Below are 23,689 nucleotides of genomic sequence, written 5' to 3' on the forward strand. Positions count from 1 at the left end.
GATGCAGACAGCGCTCCCAGGCTCCCTCGGACCCACCGCCTTGGCTATTTTTAACCGTTTCTGCCCAAAAGAGTAGCCGGTGCGAGTTCGGGAACGAGGAAACCTCCCGATTGTGGGGACGCGAGGCTTCGGCGTCGGGCAACGGTTCCCTTTTCATTCATTGTGGGAGCAGGTGCCGACGGGTTTTGGGGGGATTTGTGTGCCTTTATGCAGCGGCTGGGACCCGCCCGGGGGTTTCCTCGCTTTTCCCAGGCAAGTTGGTTAAGATTGCGCAGGTTCTTTTTGAAAAGCTCCGCAGTTGCAACGTGAAAGTGGATTTTCCGCTGTTCGGTTGGCACAGGTGTGTGGCCTGTCTTCACACGGGCTTTGAATGTAAACCCCCCGAGCGAGGTCCATGTTCGTTAAAGGTTCTTGCTTTATTTCGGGGGAGAGGGGGCGGGGAGGGAATATTCGATGGCCTTCCTTCACCTGAAAACCCTTGAGTCCCTGAAGTCGACATAACGTTGGTATATCTTCACTTCGGAGGAAAAATTTGGAGTGCCTCCATTAGGCAACTTTTGTGCAGGCACGTCACCCTCTCTTGGAGCTCATTATCTGCTCGATGATGATATGGTAAGGACTGGTTAACCGTGACTAGCTGGGTTTTGTTAACCTGTACACTTGAACTTTGTAAAAATAGAGCCTGCAAACTCTCTCCTTCAGCTCTGCCTGCTCGGCTGATTTCAGTGGGCTGCCATTTTGCTTTCAGCAAATGCCTTCCAAGAGCTTCAAGATTCGTGTATTAAATATACAAAATGTATTGATATTTGGCCTCTCGGTTTTAAAGCTGGGACGTTGTCTTAGAACTTGAACTCTTTAAGCTTTATTGTCCCAGTGTTTAGATAACAGTGAAAACCAGAAGTATTTCAAATTGGTGTACCAAGGGGGAACTCAAAATGTTCCTGATATATTTTGCTTTCTCTAATTAAAAAAATAACACATTTGAACTTACACGATTTTTTGCTCCCTGTTCCTTTTAAAATGTATGTATTTTTTGCGTGAACCTTTAACTTGTAATTCTCCACATATTATCTTGACGTTCTTTTGTTTGCTGACCTTGGTAGTTTCTGAGGGAAAATTTCTGGAGGGATTAGATAACAGCAAGAACATTCAGATGTGGAAATCTAAATTCTTCAGAAAGTAACTTGGAAGGCACATTTTACCTTTCATCAAATTATTGGAATCTCTTGGTGTTCCGTAGTTCTCCTGTTTTATCACTGGAATGCTCGAGTGGGATTTACTTTGGATCTTTTTTCTTTCAGGATTTTGAAATACATTTTCTAACATCTCAAGAAGATGAGAGGTTGCATGGCTATCTCCAGAGATAATTTTTCTTTGATGTGGTATTAATAATGCTCTTGCAGTTTTTGAAGGTGGATGTTTTCCATGAATTTATTTATCCTGGATTTGTTAGTTCTTGAGTAGTTGGACACAAGGAAGCATTCTTTCAGGCCATTTATTATTTCATAAGGACAATTTGAAAACTAATAAAGTTTTCACACTTCAGATTCAGAATTTTAATATTGAAACCAGTCTTTGTTTAAATCAGGTTGACGAGTTGTGGTAAAAGGGTTAGTTTTTTGGACAGTTACCTGGTTGGGGGCGAGGGGTGTCTAATGCTGTGGTTGTTGAGCTAGTTGTTGATTTTTAATTCTAAAAGAATGTAATGCTTTATAATAGCCTGCATTATATTCTCTCTTTTACTGTTATGTTTTTTGAATCTTGATTCTGTTTTTTCTCAAAAATTGAAAACCATGGTTTTAGTTTCCACTTGGTTCTTTTAGGAGCTATAAAAGCTATTGTATTTATGGCTAAGTTGTCTTATTTTATTGTTGTTGTTAATGTTCACCCAAGGATATTTTCCCCATTGATTTTTTTTGGAAGGGATGGGGAGAGACAGAAACATCAATGTGAGATGATTGGTTGCCTCCAGCATGAGCCTGCAATCAAGACCGGAATCGAACCCGGGACCCTTATATCTGAGGGTGGACCCTCCATCCACTGAGCCAAACCGGCTAGGGCTAAGTTGTCTTGTTTTAACATTCAGAGTCTAATGCTAGTAATTAGGAAAGGTTTCATGCATCAGACCCCACCCCTGGCTGCACATTAGAATCACTTGGGGGAGTTAAAAAAAAAAATACAGATGCTCGGGTCCCAGAGACTGATGAATTGTTCTGATATGGGGTCGGGGCAAAGCTCTTTTTTGAAAGCACTGGAGGGTGACTTCTCAGATGCAGCCGGGCTTGCAGACCACCGCGTTACTGCTGTGAGCATGTTCTTACTGAACTTTCAAGTGGATAAATCAGATCGATTTGGTTTTTTCTCAACTGTTCTCAGTTATCAGCATAATTGTCACTTATTAAGCATAGAAAAGTGCCAGCACTACGTAAACCATTTCCCACTTCCTACCTTCCAGAGAGAGTATTCTCTCCATTATACAGACGAGGGACTGAGGCCCGGCAGGCGCAACCGGTGGTGCTTCCACTACTGCATCACATTAGTGAAACAACGCTGATTACTGTGGGGTTTTTAAAAAACAAAACGAAAAAAAAAAAAACAACTTAGAACTTTTGGGTTGTTTTCTATACTGGAGTAACTTTAGATGAAAAATTTTAAATATGACAGTAATCTGCAATTTGGGAAATACCTTGGTTGGTCCAGGGAGATGCTCAAGCTCTAAGGCAAGTATGTTCTTTCCCTTCCACGTGTCTCCCAACATGTTCAGGTTGATAGTTTAGTTGATGGGTGTGTTTACTATTAAAATGACGTTAGGCAACTTTTAACTTTTTTTATTTAATTCTTTATTGTTTAAAGCATTATATATAGTAGTACATATGTCTCCTTTTCCCCCATTGACCTTGCCCCAGCCACCCCCACCCCCAGTGTCTGTGTCCATACAAGTTCTTTGGTTGATCTCTTACCCCCAACCCCCTTTCTTAAAAGATGCAAAATGGAGGCATTGTCTCCCAGTAATTTATTTAAATCATCTCACAAGTGAACATTTAGTATCATGTGAGCATCTGTGTTCAATTTGAGAATTCTAAGTTTTATTTAGCCTTGTTTACTCTCTCTACATTTTACAAAAGCTTTTTTAAACTAAGGGCTTTATTTTGCATTTTTATAGTTTTGGCTGATAATTTTATGGAATGAATGAAATAGTGATAACACTTTATTGTTTCTTTTAATTCCTTTGGTCTCACCATTGTGCTAAATTCTGTATGGAGAGAAGCGAGGAAAGCCTGCTAACATAGAATCTCTGAGCATTCTTAATGTGGCACGTGATTTGTCTGATCTTTCTGTTAAAGTAATGATTACTATAGTCTTATTTTCTAAGCTATAAAGTCTATCATAAGGAAAATAGACTTAATGAATCTTCTGTTATGTATATATTGGAGTTTGGATTATCACTCAGTTATTGCTATTCAATAACAAGGGCCGATGTAATATACTTTTAAGGAATAAGGTGTGAAAAGACATACCGTTAAGATGAGCTATCTTATGTTTATTCTTTAAATGTGCTGTGCTTGTCTCGTGAGCTTCAGTGAACACCCATCCACTATACACGTATTCCACAGCAAATGAGTTTCTAATCTTTTCTCACAATCTTATTTTCACAACGATTTTCCCACCTCACTGTGTATCAGAATCACCTGTGGAGCTTAAAAAAAAATGTATTGGCCCAGCCGGTGTGGCTCGGCTCAGTTGGCTGGAATGGCATCCCTTGCACCAGAAGGTCAGGGCACCTACCCAGGTTTCCGGTTCCATTCTGGGTTGGGCACGTGCGGGAGGCAACCAATAGATGTTACTCCCCCTCTCCCTCCCTCCCCCTCTTAAGAAAAACCCAATAAAAATGTATTACAAATACAAAACCTCAAAAGATGATTCTGATACGCGGTTAGGGGTTTCTGGTTCTTTTTGCAATTCATTTTGGGGAAAGGGGAGATCTGAGGCTGAGATTGTGCCCTACCATTAGACAGTAATATTCTTGCTTGAGTTAGTTTTGTCAGTCACACTGCCAACAGTTATAGGCGCAGACACTGTGAGAGCTTCAGACCCGGGTGAGTCGTGGGAGGAGACCCGGATAGCACTTAGGATTTTATGCACATACACACACATAAAATGTATTTGTTAATCACCTCTTACTGAGCACCTTCTTAGAGTTATGGTTCCAGCTCTGATGCTGACATATCTGTTAAGGCATTAGTTTCCTTTTTATCTATTCAACACATTAATTGGGCTAGAAATTACTATTGTCTAGAATCTTATTTTGTATGAAATTGGGAGGGGGGACATTGGACTAGCTGATCTCAAAAGTTGTCCTAACTAATTTTGTCATTCATTATTGTGCCTCCTAGGAGACTGAAGTTACTCTATTCGACGTCTATCTAGTTGGGATATAAGCCAATGGAATTTTCCTTTTACCTTTCAGTTTCTTTAAATAAGTTAAATAGAATTTCATTCTGAGCCCCAGTCTTCTCCACTGAGCCCAGATGCCATGCACAGCAGAAGTGGATTCTCTCCAAATGCTTGCATGTTGGCTTTAGGAGTCTGGAATGACATGCTCTGATGTCACCCCTTCCTCCTGCCATTTCTTTCCCGTATTGATGCTCTGTAAGTTACCTCCATACTGTGTCTTTCTTTTTGTTTGATTCTTTTTAGATGATTAATTTTGCCCTCCGAATTCTTTTAGGTTGGTGGCACCCAGTTGGTCAGACTCAAGATCCTAAGTCCACCGATACATCCCTAGCACCTAGAAAGTTCCTGGCACATAAGGCAGTCAATAATATTTTGTTAGATAAATAGTCCACCATATTGTCCCCCCCCCCCCCCCCCATTCTCTTTATTACTGCGAGTTAAACTTGACCTAATAATCGTTTTATGATGAGCAGCTCTGAAAGGAGTCTTAGCTCTAGTCAAACTCTGGTTTTCAGATAAGGAACGTGGCTCAAAGAGGTAAAGGAACATGGAGCTGTTTCCAGATGTAACGAGTCACATTAATTAGTGGATTCTTTAAATCCCATTACCTTTGTAGTCACTCCCATAAAATTTACACTGAAGTCTCTCCCTAGTTGATAATGAATCATAAAGTCAGGGAGTCTGTCCTTTATCTTTGTGTGTTATGGAGAGCACGTAGTATTACATTGTTTACAATAACTGTTTGCCCAAATGGCAAAATCTAGAGAAATATTTGACCTCCAGTAACTTGAACTGCTCCTACGAAATGGATGTGTCATCACATCATGGCCCCCTTTCAGTTCTCCTTCCTGTAACTGATCAATCATGTAAGCCTGGGTCGCTTTAGACTCATATGGACCAACCATCATCAAAGGAATTTTTTTTCCTGGGATGATTTTGAGTTGGTAGTTTTGGGTCCCATCCTCAGCCACGAAGCCTGTGGAGTGGGAAGAGAGAAAAAATTAGGAAGAATAAGGAGTCTTTGACTTCTTTCCCTTTTCTTTTCTGTTTTTCCCATTTCCCTCCTATTGACTGTGGTGGTTATTGGGGGCGGGGGTGAGTTTAGGTTGCTGGTTACTTAGAATTTCTTGTAAGTGCGCTCAATCCACTTGGACCCCAGAGAGCATGGGAATGACTGTGTGGCGTTTCCCATGTTCTTTTACCTGATGGTGTTCTGTCTCTGATTAAGGTAGTGGAGAAAGGGTTGGTTGCTCTCCTTGATAACACCTCAGCAAACTTCCTCTAAAGGGCCGGATCATAAATGTTTAGGGCTTTGCACTTAGAGTCTAAGAGAGCATCGTGGTGTTTGATACTCATGTTAAAGGAAAGCTAAATTGGAACGATGCGTTATCAAAATAGTTTATTATTTTCATGTCTTCAGGGATAGTGTTCTGTATAAGTAAAGTTTTCAGAGCACACTAAAGCTTACTTTTAAATACTTAAACCAGTTTATTTGCTGGAAAGCTGCCTAAAGTTCTATACTTTCTCTTTATAACTTTTATCTGATTATGAAGTCAGTATATTCTGTTAAAAAGCTGAGCCAGTTGCGAGCTCTCTGCACCTAGTAGCCTCACAAAATTGAGGAAGTCAAGGGCCCTGCACACGGCCAGGCGAAACGATACCACATCTGTCAAGATTGAGAAAAATACGGACAATGTGAAGTTTACCGTCCAGTGCAGCAGATGCCTGAATACCTTGGTCATCACAGACACTGGCAGTGAAGGAGCTGAAATGAACCAGACACTGATCTGTAATGTTAACCCCCCCGCCCAAGAAAAAGTTTGGGGAACGTAAGGGGGGGGAGCAAAAACACAAACCCTACCTCTGATAATTCCATTGTGTTGAAACAACCATATTACAGATGTGTGTTGAATCAAAGGTTCTCAGCAGTTACATGATGAATTTACTAAGTCATGTCCTGCCTCCACTTCTGCCTCGGGACCCGAGTGTGTACATTTGTTCACCTGCCTGGGGAGCGGTTTTCATGTCCCTCCTTCCCTCCTGCACGCCCCACACTGGGGATCGAGAGCCCACAACGGGCCTGTGCCCTTGACCAGAATCGAACCCAGGACCCTTCAGTCCGCAGGCTGACACTCTATCCACTGAGCCACACCGGCTAGGACCCCAGCTCCTTTTTAAGATAGTGCTTTTGTAAATACTGCTCAAAACTGTCGTCATGAAGTTGACCTTAATATAATTTTCCAACGGAATTTCCTGCTATTTTTGTCCCGTCCCCCTATCCTCCATTTACTTGACTCCCAATTCTCCATACAGTCCCTATGCTTTCCCATTTCTGCGACTCTCCTAATATTCCTTTTAGAGCGGCCTGGTTGTTTGCCTGTGCCAGTAACATCTTGAACATAATTTAATTGCTCTTCGGCCTGGTCCATTTTATGTATCTGTTGCTTTTCCTCTTCAGTGGCTACTGAGCTTTACAGGATTATGCACATAAACTAACGGCCTCAGGCTTCTTTGAATAAATGTGGGGTTTGGGGAGGTGTTTTTAAGCTATCTCTTTTTTCTAATAATGGTTATTTTCGTGGTTCAGGTCTTGGTCACCTCCCTTTGTGTGTGCTGGCCTGGGGTATGAGATTGCAGTGCATGCTACAGTCATGCATGTGGAGAGTGAGGGCCTCTTACAAGAACTGGGTAATGGGCTCTGCTTCCTGTTTCTCTGCCTTTTCCCATTTTAAAACGTTACCTAGTTGTCACCTTAAGTGAGGTCCCAGCTTCTGCCTATTGGCTGATAGAGATGTTTCTTTGTCTTGCAAGCTGTACTGCCTGCTTGAGAACAGCTCTGTGCCAGCAGCTGCGCGGTGTCTTGTGTGTGCATTTGCAGGTTAGATGCATTTTGCTCTTTTATAAAAATAATTGGAAAACAAAAGGGCCTCGTCTGGAGGTCTCAGCGGTGTCCTTTCGACGGGGACTGATCAGGATATGAACCTGTAACCTTCCGGGGTTAGGTTGTGCTCGCTGCTCGTGTTGGTTGACTTTGTTCAGTGCTCAATGAAATAATTAGAATGAAACGGAATTAAGTATGGCAAATGTGTAATAAAGTTTATATATATATAAAAGGTGAGGTATAAGTAGAGGGTTTATAATACTTTCCTGTGCTCTGACTTGAGAATTGGGAAAAAAAACTAAAAACTCATGTTTAATTAGTATGTATATAGCTGTTTACTGTGTCCTTTAGAGATATTAATCAATTATTCAAAATTTTTGAGTTCTTCTTGACTTGGAGCTGGAGGGGGGTTGTGGGTCCAGACTAAGGGCTGGGGGGAGGAACCTAGTGTAGCACCTGCAGGTGTGTTCCTTGCCTGATGGTGGAGGTCATTGTCTGACCAATATAAACGTTCGCCTCTGCTTGAGGATTGCCTCGGTGCATCATGGGAAGGAGAATCATGTCAGTGAAAGGAGAATCATGGAAAAATGCTCTGGCTTCCGTTTTTGGTGTGTTTTTTTAAAAACAACATTCATCTTTTAAGTGGAAGAGCTTTTGTTTGTGTGGGGTTCTAGCCCATGATATTTACTACATTAGAACTTAAAGCAGACATTTAAAACATTTATGTATGCACTCAAAACAAAGATCATTGCATGTTAATGTAAATAATGCTTTTATGGAAAAGAACTTTCCCCAAACAGGAATTAGTGAGAAGAGCGTTGCTGTTTTACATGTTTGCAAATTTGCATATCTGGCTTAATCGAAGACAGCTGGATTCTCTCTCTGCTTCTGCCTTCAATCTGTTGTCACATAATTACATGCTGCCTCGGGAAGAACTCCGCTGTACACCTGAGGGAGAATGGCCGGGAAATTGGCAAATCCCGCCTTATTATCATGAAAACCGTTTTCATCTCTACTATGAATTTTTACTTTTTAATTGAGATATAACTTGCATACAGCAAGTCTGCAAATTTTAAATGTGTAGTTTGATAACTTTTTATAAATGTCTGCAAGAACTACCATTCAGATCAACATAGACAATTTCTAGCACCCCAGAAGACTCCCTCATGTCTCCTCCCCCCACCCCCAAAAAGAAAACCACCCCCCCAGTATTCTGACCTCCATCTTTCAGTGAGTTAGTTATGCCCATTTAAGAACTTTATATAAAAGGAATAACAGAGTATGCACCTTTGAGTCTCGCTTCTTTTACCTGACATATGCTTGATTATTTTTTTTCTTTTGCATTACTGTGTAGTCATTGAATGAAATATGCCATGGCTTACGTCTCCATTTTATTGTTACAGACATTCGGATTGTTAGTGTTTTTGCCAATTTTAAAAAGTGTGACCATGATTATTTTAGTCCATGTCTGTCGGTGGTGGTCTTTGCTATACACGCAGAAGTGGAATTGCTGGGTTATAGGGTATATGAGTATTTAGCTTTGATACCAGATTTCCCAAGGCACTGGTTGTACCAATTTAGAATCCCACCAGCAATGTCACTCAGGTTACTCTTCCTCATCATCACTTCCCATTGTTAGTCCTTTTAACTTTAGCCATTTTGATGGAGATTTAGGAATTTCTAATTGTGGCTTAAATGTACATTTGCCTGTAGAAGTTTATAATCTTTTAATATGTTTATTGGTCTTACTGATACTTAACTCTTGCTTATACTTAACTCTTGCTTACCTATAAAATTTTAAGTTTGACCAGCAGACAGCTTTAAGCCTTGTAGCACAAAATCACTAGTTGAGTGAATTTTTTGAAAGAAGGTATTTTTAAAAATGAACTTAATCACCCAGCCGGTATGGCTCAGTGGATTGAGTGTCATTCCATATTCGATTCCCAGTCAGGGCACATGCCAGGGTTATGGGCTCCATCCCCAGTAGGGGCAGTGCAGGAGGCAGCCAATTGATGTTTCCATCTCTTTCTCCCTCTCTCTCTCAAAATCAATAAAAAATGGTTGTCTTCCTTATGATGATCAATTTCTTCCCACATCAGATTTTTTTTTAAAAACCTTAATCTATTTAGTAACAAGGGAGATTAAACATCCTGTTAATTAAAAAACTATGCACGTTTGGCTTTAGAATATGTCTGGAAAGATCTTTTCTCTTGAGAGATTCAATACTTAAGACTGAAAAACAGCCTTCAGATGTAAACCAGGAAGACAACAAGGATTTGGAGAAAAAGGATCCCTTGTTGGCGGAAATGTAAATTGGTGCAGCCACTGTGGAAAACACTATGGAGGTTTCTCAACAAATTAAAAGTAGAACTACCATATGATTCAGTAATTCCACTTCTGGGTATTTATTTGAAGAAAACGAAAACACTAACTCACAAAGATCTATGCAAATGTCCAACTAATGAATGCATAAAAATGTGTACCATACAACGGAATACTTTATGACAATAAAAAGAAATGCTGCAACTTGCATGGACCTCACAAACAATGATGCTAGGTAAAAGAAGCCAGTCACAAAAGATTCCATATTATATGACGCCATTTATAGGAAATGTCCAGAATAGACAAGTCTCTAAAGAGAAACAGGAGGTTAAATTAGGACTGGAGTGAGGGAGGAGGGACTGGGGCTTGATTGATGCTAATGGATATGGGGTTGCTTTTTGGGCTGATGAAAATGTTCTAAAATGGATTGTGCTAATTGTACAACTCTGAATAAAGTACAATCAAGTGAATTGTACACATTATGGGTGATTCATATGGTAAGTGAATTGTATCTCAAGGCTGTTATTTTTAAATTATTATATGTAACATTTAATATCCTGAAGATAATCTCATTGACTAAAAGGAATTTCAAATTCTTTGGTTTCAAACCTCTTCAAATTCTTTACATTTGTGACTTAATCTAACTGAAGAATTGGGTAAAAAGAGGACCCACTTGGTAGCACATTGAAAATGGTGATTATTGATCATCTATCTGTCTTGCATAAATGTTGACTCTAAATGAAATGAGGTCTTTGTATTGGATCAGCATTTCATGATTGGATTGGTGACGTCTATAAGTGAACTAATTGTGATAAAGATTGGTAAGAACTATTAATGGATAACTTCATCGTTCTGTCATTTTACAGGGAGGAAACTGATGAGTAAGCGTATGTGGCATTTGGTATGTGATTGTGTCAAATGTTTTCAGTCACCATTGCTCACTTATTAGGTTGATTTGTTTTAGGGACTGAAACTTACTGGGACCTCACCATTCAGAAGGATTTGATGAATGAATGTTTAGTAAAAGGTATAGCTTCCTCTTGAAAAGCAATCCGGGTGTATATACACTATAAAGCTAGGTGCTTTAAAGGATTATAGCAGGGGTCCTCAAACTTTTTAAACAGGGGGCCAGTTCACTGTCCCTCAGACCGTTGGAGGGCTGGACTATAGTTTAAAAAAAAACTATGAACAAATTCCTATGCACACAGCGGCGGCAAAAACACCCGGCGGGCCGGATAAATGTTTTCGGCGGGCCGAAGTTTGAGGACCCCTGGATTATAGTGTAGAAAGTTGTGAATATTAACTTTCTGTTCAGGGGGCAGAACTATAAACTAACAATAATAGGTGGGTATTAGTGACAAGGGAAGTAAACTGATTCCCAGGAGGAAAGATCGCCCTGCTGACTTCGTGGGCTTCACAGTGCCGTGACCGAAAATGTTCAGGGGGAGATGGCATGTCGAAATTCCTACATTTGGAGCATTTAATTTCCAAATTTTAATAGTCTGTGCACCCGTCTCCTTTTCCTTGCAAGGTTTTAGCCTTCACAGTATCTCTTCGTTGTTGTTTTTGTGCTCAAGTGTTTTCTTTTAAAAACTAGTGTTTTGTTTTCATTTTTATATTAAACATTAGTACACGTGATTTGTCCTTGTGCACTCAGAATGTATATGTTCTGCTCTTCAGTAGAGTGTTCTAAGTGTTAAAATCTCTTGTTTTTAGTTTGTAATTGAGGTGTAATTGACATAGCATTATTAGTTTCAGGTGTACAATGTAATGATTTGATATTCATATATATTGCAGAATGATCAGCACCATGAGTACAGTTAAAATCCATTATTATATATTGTTAAAAAAATTATTTTTCTTGTAATGAGAACTTTGAAGATCCATTTTCCTAACTACTTTCTTCCCCCATGTTTTTATTGATTTGAGAGAGAGAGAGAGAGAGAGAGAGAGAGAGAGAGAGAGAGAGAGAGAGAGAGAGAGAGAGAGAGAGAGAGAGAGAGAGAGAGAGATGGAGATAGAGACACATTGATGGGGTGCCTCCTGTATGCAGTGCGACCAGGGATCGAACCCACAACCTGGGTATGTGCCCTGACCTGGAATTGAACCAGTGACCTTTTGGTGCACGGGACGACGCTCAACCAACTGAGCCACATGGGCCAGGGCTTCCTAGCTACTTTGAAATATGTCAGACAATACTATTAACTACTAGAGGTTCGGTGCACGAAATTGGTGCTGGGTAAGGTCCCTAGGCCTGGCCGGTGATCAGGGCTGATCGGGGCCTTCCACCTGCCAGCCAGGGCCTTCCTTCATTCCCTGCCGCCCCCTGGTGGTCAGTGCATGTCATAGCGAGTGATCGAACTCCTGGTCGAACTCCCGCGGGGACACTTTGCATATTAGCCATATATATATATATAGTCACCAGGCTGTACATTACATACTATGACTGACTTATTTTATAACTGGAAATTTGTACCTTTTGACCACCTTTGCCCATTTTGTCCATAAGGCAATCACCAATCTTTTCTCTCTATACCATGAGCTTGGGGTTTTATGTTTTCATTTTAGATTCCATATATAAGTGAGATCTTACAGTATTTCTTTTTCTGGTGGACTTATTTCACTTAATGCCTTCATGGTCCATCCATGTTGTTGCAAATTTAAGATTTCTCTTTTATTTATTTATATATATTTTTAATATTTTATTGATTTTTTACAGAGAGGAAGGGAGAGAGAGATAGAGAGTTAGAAACATCGATGAGAGAGAAACATCGATCAGCTGCCTCCTGCACACTCCCTACTGGGGATGTGCCCGCAACCCAGGTACATGCCCTTGACCGGAATCGAACCCGGGACCTTTCAGTCCGCAGGCTGACGCTCTATCCACTGAGCCAAACCGGTTTTGGCTCTTTTATTTTTTGCTGTTAAGTTGTATGAGTTCTTTATATATTTTGGATATTAACCCCTTATCAGATATATGATCTGTAAATATTTTCTCCAGTTAGGTTGCCTTATCATTTTGTTGCTGTTGCTGTGCAGAAACATTTGTTTGATGTAGTCCCATTTCTTGTTAATCTTTTGCTTAGTTCTATCCATTAGAAAAGTGGGACGTTGTAGTCTTTAGTTATTATTGAATTGTCTATTTCTTTTCCCCCTTCATATATTTTGAGGCTCTGTTATTTTGCGCCTATATACTTATAATTGTTCTATCTCCTGATAAATGGGCCCTTTTATCGTAGACTATTCCTCTTTATCTTGAGCAGTCCTTTTGTCTACAGTCAATTTTACTTTTATAAATGAGTAGCCACTCTGGCTTTCTTATGGTTGCTGTTTTTGCATGATGCTTATTTTTCAACCAATTTGTATCCTTGGCTCCAAAATCTGTCTCCTGTTGACATTATGTGATTGGATCTTCCTTCTTCAATTCCAGCCTGTCTCTTCATTGTGATTGGACCCACTCACATTTCATGTCATTACTGACATACAGTATCCCCCCCTTATCCACAGGGGATACACCCCCAGACACCTGAAACCACCAATTATATCCCAAACCCTCTATGCACTACGGATCTCATTGTAGCTGTTGGATTTGCGTTTCCTGAAGGCTAATTAATGATTGTGAGCATATTTTTGTGTGCTTTCGGCCCATTTCTGTATCTTTGGAGAAATGCCTCTTTGGATTCTTTGCCTATTTTTAAATTGGATTGTCTTTTTATTAGAGTTGTAAGAATTCTTTTATGTTTCAGATACAAGTCCCTTATTAGATTCATGACTTAGAATTTGTTTCTCCCATTCTGTGGGTTTTTTCATTGCCTTGACTTGCATTTGTGTATAGTTTATCATAATAATGTGATAAGAATGATGAGGCCTGTGCTGATGATAATGTTATTGGGGTGGGAAAACGTGCTGGTGGAGTTGGAAAATCAGGCCTTTTCTCCAGGAAAGGCTGTGTTTGAACATTGCTGTGGACTCCGCTGTTGAAAGTAATTTGCTGCAGTTCAAAGTCCGGTGTGTGAAAGCTCCCCTCCCCGTTGAACAGTAGTTCTTGAGCATTTTCTGTATATGCCCCATCTCTTAGGAATACAGTTGTTGTATTCTAGAAGAAAAGTCTGTGGTACGTAGCCATTAACGATGACAGAATACTTACCATGGGAAAATCATAAAAAGTGAAAAGTACAGTTTTAGAAAAAGTGCTTCTGCATTAAAAGCATTTTGCTAGAGTTCCTCTTCAAGGTGGGGGTGTGAGGAGAGGAATGGAAGTTTCTTCCTGATTTTTCAGCATCATCAGTGCATGGCCTGGGAGTTCACGGTGGAGACCCTGGAGCTTGTGCTGTCTGTCGGGTTAGAACCCTGGCTCTTCCCCTGTGACCGCCTGGTTATCTGCCCAGTTTCTTTACTCCTGAAATGGGGCTCATTATAGGCTATTCTGAGGGTTAAATAAACTTGTGCATATAACTCGCTTGGAATAGAGCCTCACACGAAGTAAGCACTCACGTTAGCGGTTATAATCGCCCTTAATAAGGAAAACTGTATTGAAAAGTATTGGAATTGGGGACTGAGTGAGTGTTGGGAAAAGAAGTTATGGCTGAGTGTGAATGCCCTTGAATCCTAGTGCTTACGTAACAGGTGGAGAGGAGGGAGCGGGCGCTGTTTCAGAGGTTGACAGTGTTGGGAGTGGAGACCAGCCAGGCTGCTGTTCACATTGGAGTCCGGCCTGGAGGGGTGGGCGTGGGAGTGGAAAAGATAACACTGATGCCCACTGATGCCGATGGGAAGGGGTTTGACCCACGCCAGCCCCCATTTTAGTGTGAGCACCTGCTTGTGTGCCAGTGAGGCCCTGGCATTCAGTGAGGAGCAGAGTTCAGGGAGAGATTCTAGCCTATAAGGACCATTTGAGCAGAGAGAGAATAATAACCGGGGAGGGGAGGAGCCTTCCTTGTCCTGGGGGGTCTCTGGTATTAAGGACTTCCCATTGAAAGCTGCTGGAGAAAGCCAGTTCAGCAAAGTGTAAAATAACTAGTAAGTGTCTCGCTTATTTCAAAGAAAGAATGCCAGCCTGGCGGCTCAGTCAGTTGGAGCATCGTCCCCTACACCAGAAGGTTGTGAGTTCGAATCCTGGTCAGGAGGCAGATGGTTGATGTTTCTCAGACCTCTCCCTCTCTTCCCCCCTCCTCCCCCTTAAGAAAACAAACATAATGGCAATCTTGATCCAGGTAGAAGGCGATGTTTTTCCCATCTTGGAGATGTTGAGATGCTGAGTTTGAATATGAAAAGATGCCGTGTTCTCCAGGCAGCCTGATCTTGCCATTTGGATTAAATGGCATTTATTAAGAGATGTAGCAGTAGTAGTCTTGCATAACTTAGTTATAGCATATCTTTGATAATTTTTTTCAGATACTCAAAATCCTACACAGTACTTATAAAGAGGGAAAAGAAAATTACATTTTAAAAATTTATTGTGTGCTTGGTGTTTGCAAAATACCTTTATTAAAATAATTCTCCCGGCATTTTTGCGGATAGCATTATCTCAGTTGGAAAGACCTGGAAAAATTGTGAGAGTTTCTTACTGGCCTTTAAGATAGGCAGCTTGTGAGGGGCAGAGGTAGGGTTTTGAACAAGAGTTGTGTTTGCGTCCAGAAATTAGTTTTAATGGATTCAGTGTTTTTAAAGCTCCTCAGATGATTTTACAGATTTGACAAATTTCTTATTCTTAAGTCCCCCCAGGCTAGCATATGGAGGGAAAAGACAGGGTGGGGCCGGTGGCAGTCCGTGAGATTGGTCAGAGCATTGATGATCCGGGGGTCAGACCTTACTCTCCCTCCACCAGATGTTCATGTCCACGAAGCTTTGCGTGGGATCTTATGGGAGTGAATCTTCAAACCATCCACAGCCTTCAGTTCAGACCAACTGGCAGAACACAGTGTTGGTAGCTTAGACACAGCAGTTGATGAGAGGGATGGCGGAAGTGAAAGGGGAGACAGTCTTTTAAAGGTTTTTGGAGAGAGGGGAGGGCAGAGCTTGATTTTTTTTCAGGAAGGACTCCAGCATATGTGTAGGCTAAGGACAAGGCCTGCGGGAGAAGATGAGGGGGTGCTGGGCACCGCCCACTGGGGGGAGTGTACAGGGCCATTTTGAGGCCAGGTGGGGAACAAAAGGAAGAGATTGGGGCAGATTGCAGTAGAGAAGGATGGAGTTCCGCTGGTTAGCTGATGTTTGGAGTGGCAAGAAAAATGTTCAAATAAATTGCCAGCGGACCAGAATAGCTAAAGATAGGCGAGTTTCTTCAGGCTTTTCAGATCGTCTATGTCACATAACTTCTTGTAATGCAGGGTGTATCAAAATGGGAAACAAAAGCGAGAGGTTGCTCAATCATGTCATCTTTTGTTTTTCCACTTCACATATGACAGCTTTTTCTGTCTGCCCTTAACCTCATCAGCACTTAAAATTTTTTCCTGTTGACAAGTGAAACAAAATCTTGTTAGAACCCCATCTCTGGGTTGAGTAATTACATTTAATTTTGAGGTGTAACTGTTAGGCTGTTCTGGGGTAAGTGGGGAGTGTTGGCCGCTTTACTTATAGCAATATATACCTATAACCAATCAGCTGCAGTTCTCAATCTATTGGCACATTAGAATCAATTACTGGGGTCGGTTTTTTGTTAGTTAACCCTCGCCTGAGGATATCTCTCCTATGGATTTCTAGAGAGAGTGGGGGGAGGGGGAAGAAGAGAGAGCAAGAGAAACATCTATGTGCTATTATAATCCATTCCATCTGGAGAGGGGCTTGGACGTCAGTGCTTCTTCAAGCCCCGCAGATGATTTTCCTGTGCAGCCAAGGATGAGACCCTTGGCCTAGAATTGCGGGGCTGGTGGGGGTCCATGGCCCTATAGTTTGGTCATGCTGCGGGAGTTCCTGAGGGCAGGACCTGGCCCACAGTGGAGCGTCGTGGTCACTCGGCGATCGGCCACTTCACAGAGGCAGTTGCATTGGACTAATAGTATAGAGCAGTGATGGCGAGCCTATGACACGCGTGTCAGAGGTGACACGCGAACTCATTTTTTTGGTTGATTTTTCTTTGTTAAATGGCATTTAAGTATATAAAATAAATATCAAAAATATAAGTCTTTGTTTTACTATGGTTGTAAATATCAAAAAATTTCTATATGTGACACGGCACCAGAGTTACGTTAGGGTTTTTCAAAATGCTGGCACGCCGAGCTCAAAAGGTTCGCCATCGCTGGACTCGAGGTTGAACCTTGAAAGAAAAGGTCCCCCAAAGTTTTGAAGTTTCTGTTAAAACCATGGGTAAGCTTGTTTAAAAACCACTTGGTGCCATTGATGATGTTAGCTGTGCAGTGCTTCCTGAAAAGTTTTTTAAAATGAGGTTTTTTCACCCTTGTTTGTCTTGAGTGTACACATTTTTGCAGGCATTTAAGGCATTAGTAAATGGAGGACAGTTACGTTTCCTTGATATGACAGCTGATGTCCTGTCACCGGTTTGTTAAGTTGGATATAGTATTCATGAAACTGGAGCTTTCCACTTTGCCCTCTCATTTCTGTAACTACCTTCTCCTGGCTGATGTCACTGGTCATATTAAGTGTGAACAGTTCCTTAGTGCATGTATTTTCTATCTAAAACAAATGTTCCTTTTTTCTCTTCTGCTTGTAGGTTATGCAATGGTCTGTGCAGGATGGTTTATTCTTGAATTGGAGCTTCCGAAGACTGACAGATGCTGGTACTTCTTCTATAAGTGGACTCTAATTTCTTTTCTCAAGACAACTACATAAGCAGACAAAATTGCAAAGATCTGCCCTGTGTCGAGTATGACAGCCACGACTCGTGGCTCTCCGGTAGGAGGGAATGACAACCAGGGCCAGGCTCCTGATGGCCAGTCTCAGCCACCCCTCCAGCAGAATCAGGTAGGACTTTGAGGAGGCTCATCAAAGTTACATTGGTATGTCTACTGGTACCGTGGGGTACTTAACGAATGGACCATGTTCTGAAGAATTTGTGAAACAACCATAAACCAGTTTTAGAAAAGTCAATGTTCGCTGTCTCTCACAGGAACAAGAAAGCTCGGGTGTTGTAGATGGTGACACTTGAGTATGGAGTCCTTTTTCTGTGAGTCGTTAAAATTAAGTATTTAAAGCCATGTGTCAGTTCTGGAGGAAAGCAAGAAGTCATCCAGCCCTATGACCCTGGGTAACTGATATAATAGATTAGGCATTCTCTAGTCAAGTGTAATCAAACAGAGCTGCGCAAGCCCTAGCAGGTATGGCTCAGTGGATACAGCGTCGGCCTGAAGGGTCCCAGGTTCAATTCCGGTCAAGGGCATGTACCTGGGTTTCGGGCACATCCCCAGTAGGGGGGCGTGTGGGAAGCAGCTGATCGATGATTCCCTCTCATCATTGATGTTTCTCTCTCTCTGAAATCAATAAAAATATATTTTAAAAAGAAGGAAGGAAAAGAGCTGTACCTCCGTCTTCCTCTCTCCCTTTCTTCCTCTCCCCCTGCCATTTTAAAGAAGTGAGCAGGTCATGTTTTAATATTTTCCCAGATAAATGTGTCAACTTTATTTCTCTTTCTCTCCAGTCCCCACTTTTAAGACATAAAAGCACTGAAGTCCGTGGTCACAGGTCTTGGACAGAGTTAAGTCTTTCCTGTGTCATGAATTTGTTAGCCAGTATTCAGGTTTCTTTAAACATAGTCTAAGGTTGAGTGCCAAAGATTTCTATTTTTAAACCAGGAGCTAGTACTGAAGTTTGAGTATCTTTTGCTCCCTTTTGTTCCAAGCTTCATACCTGTGTTATGCATGGATTCCTAATGTCTTTTGCAATGTTTATGGCTTGCGTGGCTTTAAACAAAATTAAACCTTTATTCTAGCCTTATTTTTATGTAAGGTGTTATTTTTTTTAAAAAAATTTTTTTATTGATTTCAGAGAGAAAGGGAGAGGGGGAGAGAGATAGAAACATCAATGATGAGAGAGAATCATGGATTGACTGCCTCCTGCAGGCCCCCTACTGGGGATCGAGCCCACAACCTAGGTATGTGCCCTTGAACAGAATTGAACCCGGGACTCTTCAGTCTGCAGGCCGACGCTCTAGCCACTGAGCCAAACCAGCTAGGGCTAAGGTGTTCTTGATAATTCTTAGAGCTCTTGGGTTTCAATTTATTATTATGTGGTATTCCATTTAATATTATGCATCTACATTATGTTCTCTTCTAATCTTTGCAATTCGGAAAGTGATGATTTAAACAACAAAGGAACAAAATAAATTACATTCTTAACTATCGAGTCCCTCTTTCATTTTCTTATTCTCTACTTTTTAATGTTAGAATTTTAGTTTCAGTATTTCACAAGATTTGACACTGTTGGACCCAGAAGAAGGAACTATAGCATTAATCACTTCCCAGCTTAAAGCTTTCTTTTGGGATATGCTTTTACATATTGGCGTTGAAGGACTTGCTAAAATCCATCAGGTTCTTTTCACTTCACATGTAATATTTTTTTAAAGGGTGTTCCCTCCGGGGGAATTTTAGGCCCTGGTGTGTAGGAACGCTCGGTGGCACATGAAATAGCCCTGGCAAAGGCACTGGCTGAGCAAGCTTGGGTGCTGCTGGGTGGTGCGCTTTTCCGGGATGGAATTGGGCAATGCACATGCATATCAGTAGCACTAGGAGATCGTTTCTACTGTTGTAGTAATTCTATGTCCAGGATCCTATCCTAAGGAATGATTGAAGTTCAACACAAAGATGGATGTATAAGAAGATTCATTGCAGCTCTGTTTATCTTAGCAATAAAAGTTGCAAAATACTAACTATCCTTTCATTTGTTTAATTCATTTAATACGATATGGCATTAAACTTTTTATAAAAGATTCTTAATGTGTAGGAAAATGCACAAATGTCAAATGGAAAGACACAGGCTTAATTAAGCAGGTATCATCCTAATTTTATTCAAACTATATACATATGTAGGCGGGGGGGGGTTGCTCATAGAACAAAGATCGGAAGGAAATAATTTTAAATGTTATTGGTGCTTATCTGTGGTTCCATTACAGGTATTTTGTTATTTTTGTCTTTATAATTTCTGTGAGCATGTATATAGGAATGTGTAAAAGTAGGTTTACAGTTGTGAGTACATGAAAGTTTATTATTTATAATATATATACCGGGGGGAAGGGGCTTTTAAAAAATAATAAACCAGCGTTCCTAAGAATGAAGGTCCTAAAACTTTATTAGGTTGTGAAAGTATGCACAGCTGAAGTAGGGTGATAACTAGAAAGGAAGAATGAAAGAATAAAATTAGCCACATCAGGTGAAAATGATGTGATTATTTAGAAACCACAATCATGAAGTTTTCATAGTTTCTGGAGAATGATCTGAGACTAGGGAAAGTATAGAATAAAGTTGTTTTTCTCCTTCAAATTAAAAAATAAGTTATAAATCAAAACTTTTAAATCTGTAAAATGTGACGTTTTCTGTTTGTGTAATAAAGTCTGTCGTGGTGGGAAGTGTAAGCAGAACAGCAGTCTACATTGTGATTAAGAACACAAACTGCAGAATGAGATCTGGGTTCAAATCCTGACCACAGAGTTGGAGCTTTGTAAGCTTGGGCTAATTCATGATGGTCTGAGTGTGTCTTTTCATCTGTTAAATGGCAGACTACTTCCTTAGGCTGTTGAGAATTAAATGAAATTCTTTTAAAGCATAGCCTGAAACCTAAGCTTACAATATGTATGTCATTTCCCCCTAATCAGTGTTGGTGTTTGAATTCTTAGATGTTGTACATATGTTATAGAAAGCTAAATCTGGAATTGTTGATTTTTAAGACGCCATCGCCTGATTCCTCCAATGAAAATTCCCCGGCAACTCCCCCAGATGAGCAAGGTCAGGGTGATGCTCCCCCACAGCTGGAAGAGGAGGAGCCTGCGTTCCCGCATACGGACCTCGCCAAGTTGGATGACATGATCAATAGGTGAGTTGCTTTGGTTTGGCTTTGAGTGTGTGTGATACTCTCAGCATAGTGATGGGTAGTGGATAGAAAAAGAGAAAGCGTGGACAGGATACCATAGTCACCACACTGCCTCCTTAATAGCCTGGCATTGTCAAGTAAGTCATTGTCAAGTACTTAGAACCTGTGGTTCTTAATGGACTTTAAAAATGAAAGGGCGCTGTGCCAATAGTTTTCAGATTGCTCGCAACCAGAGCTGGTATGCTTCTGCAGTAGAGCTGTGTGTGTGATTCCCTTTGAGATTTTATGAAGTTTTTTTCCTTACTGGCATGTTGGTTGCAGGCTGCTGGATGACTTGAATGATTTTTGCATGGCCCTGAGGTAAACCAGGTCATAGAGAGATCCTAGCTGGTCGGGCCTCCGCTGGCACCAGAGACAGCGCCGCCAGGATGCTGCCTACATCCTTTGCTGCATCCTGGTTTGAGGGAGGCAGCGGGTTGGGTACCTGTGGAAGCGGATGAGTGAATTTGGAGACTCCCCTCCCACTTAGCCTTCAGGAAAAGTTGACAAAGTGATGAATTAAAGCAGAAATCAATCATTGCCTCCGAATTTTGTTCTTCTTTGTGAGGAAATTGAAAACAACTAAGCAGTGACTCATCATAATGTCTCCTAATCTGAATCCTGAAAGAGGACTTTCCCACGAACTCTAACAATAGCTTATCCACTTAATTGACATTTGATTATGACAGTAGGTTTATATTCTATTAAAATAATTTTATTTCTCCCTCTCATAGCTGTATCTTCTGTTTGACAGTTCCTTAAAAGCGTTCGAAAACAAGTCTCACAATGCAGCTACACTGCCAACCTTGTTTCAGTATTTTAATGTTATTTGAATATTAGTATTTTCATGATGACGTATTATAATTAGTAGCTCATTTATAGTGCACTAATCAACATCTTTTTATATTTTTCAAACTCGTAGGCCTCGGTGGGTGGTCCCAGTGTTGCCGAAAGGGGAATTAGAAATGCTTTTGGAAGCTGCTATTGATCTTAGTAAAAAAGGTGAGTTCCGGTGTTGGTACGCCCTGCATAGTGTGCGCTGCTACATAGCCTTTCACTCCATCGCTGAGCACTTGACTTTTTCTCTTTCACATCTAACAATGTTTTCTTGCCATGGCTTGTGGTATATGCCTAGAGCAAGGGTTCATGTCCTTTGGACAGCCTTAAGGGTGTTTGTAAACTTTCTGAAGTTATACATATGTACATGCATATTTAAAGCAAACTGTCTAGCTTACATGGTTTTTTATTTAATACATAGGAAAAGTTTGATTTTTCTCTAAAAAACTTGAAAGATGAGGTCAGTTTTTTTATTTTTTTCAATAAGCCAAGAAAAAGGCATCTGGTCTTTTTATTCTATCATCTAGAAGTAAATACTTAATGTTGGAATTAATCTTTTTCCCCAATGACTTTGGTCTACTTCAGGTGCAGTTGAATTCTCCTTAGCAAAGGACTACTATTGTAGCATTCTCTATTCACTTCTTTAGGAATTGGAAATTAAAATAAAGGGCAGTTACAGTTCTTGAAATAAATATGTTTTTATTGATTTCAGAGAGAGGGAAGAGGGAGAGAGAGAAACATCAATGGTGAGAGAGAGTCACGGATCAGCTGCCTCCTGCATGCTCCACACTGGGGCTCTAGCCTGCCACTTGGGCATGTGCCCTGACCGGGCATCAAACTGTGACCTCCTGGTTCATAGGTTGATGATCAACCACTGAGCCACACTGTCTAGTCGGACAGTTACATTTCAGTTCCTGATATAGGGTAGCCATGGATATGTTCTAGTTGTCAGTAGGTATAAATAATGTAATAAGCTATGAAAACGCATGATCAGATTTCAGTTATTTTCCACTGCCTCAAGTATTTTATGTTCATTTGCACATTTATTTATCAATTCAAATTTTTAGAGACTTCTGTCCTTGACATGATCTAGGCACTGGACATGTATCTCCCCCACCTCTATATTTCTTTTCTGGGACTATCTTGTCATTTCTTTTATATAATTAAAATCCTAAAGCTCTAGTCGGCCTTTGTTAGCTGTCAGTGAATAGTTTATAATTACTTACTACCTTTTATTGTATAATTAGACATCATAAAACAACCAGAGAAATACTTTGTTTACATTAATTGTTTTCCCCTTTTCCTTAGGCCTTGATGTTAAAAGTGAAGCATGTCAGCGATTCTTTCGAGATGGGCTCACAATATCCTTCACTAAAATCCTTACAGACGAGGCAGTGAGTGGCTGGAAGTTTGAAATTCACGTGAGTCTTGCATTTTGACTTTAAAAAATTCAGATTTATGAAGTGATACTTGTATTTTTCATTCATACACACACACACATATTTGGGTATATATATATTTGATCCTTTGGTTGAATTAAAAAGGTCTGAAAATGCAGAAGTTTGAGAATGCTTTTTATAAATTATAATTTCTATTGAAGGAAGCGTGGTCATTTAGAATGAGTATGAGCTTTAGATTTAGGAAACTTGGGTTTAATCTGCGACCTTAGGCAAATCACCGCATTTCATTGACATGATGATGCTCTCAGTTGTGAGGTACACTGCTCATTTCTTATGTGCCACTAAGGGAGAAACACCCAAGATGGGGATCTAATACCTGGGACACTAGGTTAATGCAGAGAAATCAACCCACCATACAGAGACAGCAAAGAAACCTACATGCCTCAACTTTGGCATGTGACAGAGGTGAAAACGGAAAATTTAAACCACAAGCCGCTATTCAAACATATTTGTAGTCTTGAATTCAAATCGTAGTTGTGGCACAAAAAAACTCTGCAGTGGAGAATTGAAAGCATTCTCAGGTGTCACCAAGTGACTGGCGAAAGCACACAAGCCCTCTATGGACACCTTCAGTCTAGCAAAATGCACTGTAACTATAGACCGGGAAACTTGGCAAGTGCTGGCACATTTTCGCCTTGAGGCTTAGCAAATCTCCACCTTGGATAATTGCTGTATTGTTTCCGTTTTAGAATTGCTGCCTCTAGTATATAAATTCCAA

General features: G+C 40.7%; 1 protein-coding gene across 5 annotated transcripts in view; it reads left to right on the forward strand.

Moving 5' to 3' along the window:
- Nucleotides 1–17,327: 17,327 nt before the first annotated feature.
- The window catches only part of USP9X (ubiquitin specific peptidase 9, X-linked), a 56,338-nt gene continuing 49,976 nt past the window's right edge, over nucleotides 17,328–23,689 (forward strand). For all 5 annotated transcript variants that reach the window (XM_005880872.2, XM_005880874.2, XM_005880873.2 and 2 more), the window contains exons 1-4: nucleotides 17,328–17,578; nucleotides 20,493–20,638; nucleotides 21,597–21,676; nucleotides 22,820–22,932. In XM_005880872.2, the coding sequence (XP_005880934.1) occupies nucleotides 17,483–17,578; nucleotides 20,493–20,638; nucleotides 21,597–21,676; nucleotides 22,820–22,932 (435 nt within the window). In that variant the 5' untranslated portion in view covers nucleotides 17,328–17,482. The remainder of the gene's footprint in view (nucleotides 17,579–20,492; nucleotides 20,639–21,596; nucleotides 21,677–22,819; nucleotides 22,933–23,689) is intronic.

The sequence above is a fragment of the Myotis brandtii genome, unplaced genomic scaffold, assembly GCF_000412655.1.
Source record: "Myotis brandtii unplaced genomic scaffold, ASM41265v1 scaffold657, whole genome shotgun sequence".
Taxonomy (NCBI): domain Eukaryota; kingdom Metazoa; phylum Chordata; class Mammalia; order Chiroptera; family Vespertilionidae; genus Myotis; species Myotis brandtii.